This window comes from Hemibagrus wyckioides, linkage group LG23 (genome assembly GCF_019097595.1).
Source record: "Hemibagrus wyckioides isolate EC202008001 linkage group LG23, SWU_Hwy_1.0, whole genome shotgun sequence".
Classification (NCBI taxonomy): Eukaryota; Metazoa; Chordata; class Actinopteri; order Siluriformes; family Bagridae; genus Hemibagrus; species Hemibagrus wyckioides.
In genome coordinates this window covers 19,756,850-19,764,349 of record NC_080732.1, presented here as the reverse complement: position 1 = coordinate 19,764,349, position 7,500 = coordinate 19,756,850, and the positions used below count along the sequence as shown (strand labels likewise).

Genomic DNA, 7,500 nt, shown 5'->3' with positions numbered 1-7,500 from the left:
TGAAACAGCAGCTCTGACTGGAGTGTTGTGTTCATCATGTGTGGAAGAAGTCTCCAGTGTCAGTGCTTTGTAAGTCAGAGGTGAAGCTGGAAGCTCTAAAAGTGCAAAATTGGGATTGTTGGCAATTGTTGGCAATTGTTATTAATTGCTGTAATGTAAGAGGAATAAAACACTTGGAGGCATTCTGTTAGAGGAAAATAATCAACTCTGGCATCGTAACATTAACTCTGCTTCATCACACCAGCCTGGAGTTGATGATTTTCCTCATCCTCACCAACACATTTATACTTCTCTCAAAATATGTTTGACATTAAATCACTGCTTCCTGGATGCTGAATGAGGTAAATATCTCTCTCTCTCTCCTCTGCAGTTATTAGGGAGTGGTCAGTACTCGTCTCTGTATCCACCTCCTCTGCAGTCTGAGAGCAGTAAATGGGAGGCGGTGATAAAGGCCAATGAGAGTCTACTAAAGGAGAAGGAGCTTATCATCGACAGGTATTTACACACCCACACATACACACACGTCAGTTTTTCAGTATTAAACAAGCTTTCTCACCTGTCGGTCCGTTTGCATAAAATAAAAACCAAAACTTTTTCAAAACAGATGTCATCATGCTCAGAAACATCCTCGTGAAGCTGAAATATGTCTTCATAAATAAAACTCCCAGCATGTTCTATTGGCTTACTGAGTCAGTTCAGAGTCGATTCGTATTCTCACTGAGTCAGTTCAGAATCGATTTGTGGTCTCACTGAGTCAGTTCAGAATCGATTTGTGGTCTCACTGAGTCAGTTCAGAATCGATTCGTGTTCTCACTGAGTCAGTTCAGAATCGATTCGTGTTCACATCATCTGAAGTGACCGTTGACTTGATGTCCATCTGTATCATGGTTCAGTATCAGTAATATTTCTACATTAGTAATAGGTGTGTTGATTAAATGCCTTGGATTACAGGGTTGTTGTTGTTGTTGTTGTTGTTGTTGTTGTTGTTGTTGTAGGCAGAAGCAGCAGCTGTTTCAGCTGGAGCAGCGTCTCAGAGAGAGCGAGTTACAGATCCATGGAGCTCTGATGGGTCGAGGAGCTCCGTTGACTGACGTCTGTCTGCTCAGACTGCAGGTCTCGCAAACATGTCTCTCTCTGTGTATTAAAGACATTACTCGAGGCACTAGACATAAGAAACACTGATTATCTTTGTGCAAGCTGCCTTGACTCGTTTCGGCTCATAAATCGGCTGTAAGCATGTCAGTTTTACAAAGGAATGATTTTGTGTGTGTGTGTCAGGAGGCACAGCGTGAGAACGCTTTCCTGCGAGCCCAGTTTGCCGAGCGCAGTGACTTGTTCACTCAGGAGAAGCAGGAGGCGGACCGACGCCTGGGAGCCGTGGAGGCGGAGACTCAGCGTCTGAGCGAGAGTCTGAAGGAGAGCGTGGAGAAACATGCAGAGGAACTGAAGAAGCAGGAAGAGAGGGTGAGCACAGCAAAGTACCGACACTGCACATATGACACACCTAAACATGGTGTAGAGTACAAGTGTGTGTGTGTGTGTGTGTGTGTGTGTTTTAAAGATCCGCAACAGAGATAAACACATAAACAACCTGAAGAAGAAATGCCAGAAGGAGGCAGAGCAGAACCGAGAGAAACAGCAGCGCATCGAGACGCTGGAGCGTTACCTGGCTGACCTGCCCACCATGGAGGACTACCAGAGCCAGAGGAAACAGGTACACACACACAGCTCTCTTTTTAACTACAACATTTTATATTTTTGTGTGTAACAAATTTGACCAAAAACCATATTTGAGGAAATGTTTTTGCACCTTTAATTACAAGGTGCAATAACATTTAATTACAGTCCTGTGTTTACACCATGAACTCACACCACCAGTCTGCTACATGAAACCATCTCATCAAACCAGCTGAAAGTGTGTGTGTGTGTGGTAGCTGGAGGTAGCTGAACAGAAGGTGGATGAGCTGCAGGGATTAGTGGAGGAACTGGAGGCTCAGCTGAAGGAGGTGCGGGCAGCCAACCACGCTAAAGACGGACAATTGGAGAACCAGCAACAGAGGGAGAGGGAGCTGCTCGCTACTGTCACTAGGTACACACACTGATCACCTGTAACTTTCTAACATTCAAATTCGAGGTTCACTGATGCACATAGGGAGCGAAGGCTGGCCCGTGTGATCCGATCCAACAGACAAGCTACTGTTCCTCAAATTGCTGAAGAAGTTAATGCCGGTTCTGATAGAAAGGGTTTTTAGTAGCAAAAGGGGGACCAAGACAATATCAGGCAGGTGGTCATAATGTTATGCCTGATCAGTGTACACACACACCCCATCTGGTCCATTATTTTAAATAAAGAGTTATAAAAATTATAATTAGTTTAATTAATTTGACGCATTAATCTGAGATTGTGTTAGAAGTGTTGCATCATCAGCATTGAGCCAATCAGGTTACAGAATCTCGTTTTTGTGTATTTGTTCTTCTTTACAGTGCTCTATAAAAAAAAAAATCCAATCCAAAACATTTTGTTGTTATTCATATGCAAATACAAACCACACAATTTAATTTATTAGTGAAATGGGGGTGGGGCATAAAGGGGCAGGGCATGTATGTTTGTGGGCATTTCCTAATTCGAGCCTTCAGCGTGTCTTTACTCTTTTACAGACTCTGACGTGTTTGTTGTATTTATGATAATCTGATGTCACAAAATGGTGCAGTGTTTTTATGAGAAGGATCTGTTCCTGGTAGAGAGTGTGATGGTGATAAGTGTGTGTTCTTGCTGTGAAGTCTGCAGGCCCGTGTGCAGGAGGGGTTGGAGGATGGAGCCCGGTTGCCGTCTCTGGATGTGGAGAAGCTCCGAGAGGAAAACCTTACTTTAAAAGAAGAGCAGCAGAAACTCAAAAAGGTAAAAGTTGTGTATAAATAACTGTTTCTCGCTCGAGGATGACTTTATTCACACAAACACGGTGCTGCGTCCAGCACTGACCACTGATGCTGTTGTTAACATTAGCACTGATGCTTGTATGAAATTTGTGGTTTCAGGTTATTGAGAAGCAGCTGAGGATGATGGAGCAGCTCAGCTCTCAGATCAGGGTGCGTGGTCAAACTTCAGCCAACATGTTCATGCAGCATTGTTAATGGTCAATAAGTGGTCAGCTGACATTTTCAGGCTATTTTAATGTGAATGTAGCCTTTCAGTAGGTTTCACTCTTATTTAGTATTAAAGAGAAGTTCTGCTGACGAATCCTGAATGCTGAAATTCTCCTGTGTTTAAACTGTGTGTGTTCTCAGAGTGTGCAGCAGCAGCTATCAGAGGAGGAGAGTAACGGTCAGGCTCTGAGAGATGAGATGAACTCGAAAGATCAGCAGCTGCTGCAGTTACGCTCAGCGGTGAAGGAGGTGACACAACTGTGTTTATTTCAGTGCTTGTGTAATTACTGCAGACGGTCTATAGGGGGCAGCAGAATAATTCACTTCATATTTGTTATACAAATTCAGCTGTGTTTATCCAGGGTTTATTACTGATATTATTGATTACATTATTGTGTTTTTTTGGACTTTACATGGAGTCATGAGACGCTGTGATCTGTTCACACAAACCACATGCGGCTGAAACTTCTACATGAGTTATTTAAATTATAATCAGTGTTTGAAAAACTCCTCAACAAAGTTAATTGGTCCGACAGATCTTGAAATAAGTGTGTGTGTGTTTCAGCTGTCTGCACAGAACCAGGAGCTGATGGAGCAGAGTGTGTGTCTGCATGAGCGTCTGCAGGCCGAGTCGAGTGTGTGTGATGTGCAACTCACTCAGCAGCTGCTCACTGAAATGGCCTCGTGTCTCACTGACCTGCGCTCCCTCTGCAGCGTCCTCACACACACCGCACACGGTCAGGACCCTAACCTGTCCATGCTGCTGGGGATCAGCGGTGAGCGCACACACACGCGCACACACACACACACACACACACAAACCCCACACACAGCCGGGACCCTAACCTGTCCATGCTGCTGGGGATCAGCGGTGAGCGCACACGCGCGCACACACACACACACACAAACCCCGCACACAGCCGGGACCCTAACCTGTCCATGCTGCTGGGGATCAGCGGTGAGCGCTCACACACACACACAAACCCAAACCCCGCACACAGCCGGGACCCTAACCTGTCCATGCTGCTGGGGATCAGCGGTGAGCGCACACACACACACACAAACCCCGCACACAGCCGGGACCCTAACCTGTCCATGCTGCTGGGGATCAGCGGTGAGCGCTCACACACACACACACACACAAACCCAAACCCCGCACACAGCCGGGACCCTAACCTGTCCATGCTGCTGGGGATCAGCAGTGAGCACACACACACACACAAACCCCGCACACAGCCGGGACCCTAACCTGTCCATGCTGCTGGGGATCAGCAGTGAGCACACACATACACACATCCCACACTTGACCAGGACCCTAACCTGTCCATACTGCTGGGTATAAGTGATACACACACACACTAAGTAACACAGCTAAAAGTGGTGTGTGAGCAGCTAGGTACAAAAAATACATAAATAATAGTTTTTGAGAATTAAAGGTTTCCACTGTAACACGTGTGTGTGTGTTCCAGCCCCTGCAGTCTCAGAGCCGTGCGATGATTGGTTAAATCCTGCAGTTCTACAGAATAAACTCCAGGAGGCGCTGCAGCTGAGACGAGACGTGGAGGAGCTGCGGAACACTGTCTCTGACCGCTACGCCCAGGACATGGGGGAGAACTGCACCACACAGTAACACAGAACCCACACGGTAATGCCACTGGAATCAGAATGAGAACTGGCAGAACCAGATGATAGAAAACTGATACCTGAACTTCAGCTGCAACCTGAGATGAACCTTCCAGAACCACCACCAGGACCAGAGAACCACTGAACAAGAACTAGCAGAACCACAAGCCGGTAGAAGCTACATGAGAACCAGCAGAAGTTGTGGAACCTAACCTGAGACTGAACTTTTAACACCACCCCCGTTTCCCTTTTGAAGGGCTAACAATGCTAATGCTAATAACACTACACTACACTACACTACTATTTTTATATAAAAGATTTTCATTTGAATATTTTTCTAACCTCTTTAGAACCCTGAGGTTGTTATTTAACTTTAACGTTCTTGTGCGGTCAGGAACTGATGTGATTTGGTTGACAATCAACTGATGATGATATTTTAAACTTTGTTGTTGTTTTTTGTTGTTGTTGCTATGGTAACACCTGAGGTGTGACGGACCTGCCGTTATGGGAGATGGTAGTGTCCGCAGCTAGGGCCGATAAAACACTTGCTGCCTTTATCTCTGCTCGTTTTGCTCGTCTAACGCTCGTTAAAGTCCACTTCATCATCCTGACTGGACCAAAGAGCGACCCCTGCGTCTGTAATTACAGGTGAGAAACCTTCAATAAAAACTCTTTTAAAGATTCACACCATCAGGAAAGTTGTTGCTTTTCGTTAGAACATTCCGGCACCTTAAACGCTTCCCAGAGAAGACACTACTCCAGTCATGAGATTCACTCGTGTGATTCACTCGGACTCTTTTGATTCTTGATTAACTAGTTTAAAAGAGTTGATTCATTTGTTTGATTCTGAATCATCTGCTCTACAAAACTCTAGTTCACAACCTAGATGTTCATGATGCATCATACCATACATATGAGGATATTTCGTTTCTGTTTGATTTAAAGTTTTTGTTTTAAGTTATAAGTAAATTTGTACAAAATTAAAACTTAAATCATTTAGTGGTTGAAAATTTTCAGTTCAGTGATTTATTTATTTTAAACTTTACAAGATTATTAAAGTAAAAACCAAATACTAATACAATACAAATACTGCTAAAAATCATTTGAATAAAATGAATAAATAAGTGTGAGCTTGAATTTGCCTTTGTTTGTTTGTTTGTTTGTTTGTTTGCTTTTCCAGGCCCTGTTCTGATTGGTTTAAATCTCTCTGAGTGAAACTCCAGATGATGACGTCATAAAATTCTCAAAAAAATCTTAAAAGCTGTCATCATTTTCACAGATTCTTAGAATTTAGGGAATATTATTGATTGAAATAACAGATGTGGTCAGCTGTGTGGGGAAAAAAAACAGTAAACAAATCCCTGAATTAAACCTGGCACTGCATCACGCAGCTGACTGACCAATTAACACCATTCTTAATACTTTTTTCTAAATTAACGATTGGTCAGAATCTGATTTAATGAAAGCTTTATTTTTTTGTCTCATGTTTCCCTAGCCTCGGGGTTAGCATGCTAACAGAGCTAGCGGCCTGCGTGTGTTTAGCATGGCCTGTCTGACTGGAATATTTAAATTCATGTTAAACTTTTTCTGTTTATTCGTGTTTATTTTTCATGTTTCCATGACGTGTATCGTGTGTCATGAACATGTCTTTAAGTGTTGATGTATTCTTTTCACTTCGTAGCATGACAGCGGAGTGTGACCAGTGTGAGGTGTAACAGATAAAACTCTTCCAGATGTTCAGTGTTATTTATATCAGCTGGTTGTTTATTTTCATGGACGTTACACACACACACACACACACACACTAGAAATAAAAACTCTTCTCTCTGTTCCTGAATGTGATTTTCTCTCTGTCAGCTATAAACACTCGTCCCCTCAGCAGTCTCTCTTTATTCTCTCTCTCTGTCAGCTATAAACACTCGTCCCCTCAGCAGTCTCTCTTTATTCTCTCTCTTATGTTATTAAGAGTCACACTGAGGGAAAAAACACAAAGCAGTGTGAACTCCTGACCTGATGAAGGTCCAGCTTCACCTCTGACTGATACACAGCACTGACACTGGAGACTCCTTCTACATCATACACACAGTCACACACACAATTTATTTTTAATTTATTTGAATAAACTTTGGGGGTCAAAATATAAAACAGGACACAAAGTGTGTGTGTGTGTGTACTGCTTTGTGATTGGCTGAGAAAGAAAGATATGTTAATAATTATATTACTCATTCTATCAAACTCGTATTATTTTCTAATCACACACAGACAGTTTCTGGAGTTTAATATTGAATAGTTATTATAAAGAATCTGAATCGTAACTTTAACGTTTTTGTTGTATTTAAGAATAAAACCCAGCGATTACTGAATCCTCTTCTTTTCTTATTGCATTTCTATGATGTCACTGGTGGGTGGAGCCTTAACAGCAAAGCAGCGCTAGGGATCAGACCGCACCGTAGAAGTGTTTGGTTATCGTCGCTATGGTAACACTGACGCGGTAAGGCGCTGATGATGTCATAGGGAGGTTGGCTGAAGCCTCTGTGGTGATGAGATGGATAAGAACAGCTTATACACTGATGACACACACACACACACACACACACACACACACACAGTGATACAGTCTCACCTGTGAGCGTCCAGATATCGGCGTAAATCTCCGATAGTCTCAGAGAAGAACATTTTCAGAATAAAGGTCTTCTCTCCATCCTCTGATCTCACTCGCAGGCTGGAGATCTC

The 7,500-nt window shown here is 43.3% G+C and overlaps 2 protein-coding genes across 7 annotated transcripts in view; one reads left to right on the top strand and one right to left on the bottom strand.

Moving 5' to 3' along the window:
* The window catches only part of cep85 (centrosomal protein 85), a 13,206-nt gene extending 6,746 nt beyond the window's left edge, over positions 1 to 6,460 (top strand). Inside the window, exons 3-12 of one of the 3 annotated variants that reach the window (XM_058376559.1) lie at positions 371 to 495; positions 996 to 1,113; positions 1,279 to 1,464; positions 1,562 to 1,714; positions 1,935 to 2,089; positions 2,782 to 2,899; positions 3,037 to 3,087; positions 3,286 to 3,393; positions 3,710 to 3,920; positions 4,614 to 6,460. In XM_058376559.1, coding sequence (XP_058232542.1) covers positions 371 to 495; positions 996 to 1,113; positions 1,279 to 1,464; positions 1,562 to 1,714; positions 1,935 to 2,089; positions 2,782 to 2,899; positions 3,037 to 3,087; positions 3,286 to 3,393; positions 3,710 to 3,920; positions 4,614 to 4,774 — 1,386 coding nt within the window. In that variant the 3' untranslated portion in view covers positions 4,775 to 6,460. The remainder of the gene's footprint in view (positions 1 to 370; positions 496 to 995; positions 1,114 to 1,278; positions 1,465 to 1,561; positions 1,715 to 1,934; positions 2,090 to 2,781; positions 2,900 to 3,036; positions 3,088 to 3,285; positions 3,394 to 3,709; positions 3,921 to 4,613) is intronic. The other 2 variants (XM_058376557.1, XM_058376558.1) reach the window with 2 other exon arrangements.
* A 50-nt stretch (positions 6,461 to 6,510) lies between these two features.
* ubxn11 (UBX domain protein 11) overlaps positions 6,511 to 7,500 on the bottom strand; it is a 35,322-nt gene continuing 34,332 nt past the window's right edge. For all 4 annotated transcript variants that reach the window (XM_058376566.1, XM_058376567.1, XM_058376568.1 and 1 more), the window contains 2 exons: positions 7,391 to 7,500; positions 6,511 to 7,299 (listed from right to left, as the gene is read on the bottom strand). The exon at positions 7,391 to 7,500 is cut by the window's right edge and continues 22 nt beyond it. In XM_058376566.1, the coding sequence (XP_058232549.1) occupies positions 7,155 to 7,299; positions 7,391 to 7,500 (255 nt within the window). In that variant the 3' untranslated portion in view covers positions 6,511 to 7,154. The remainder of the gene's footprint in view (positions 7,300 to 7,390) is intronic.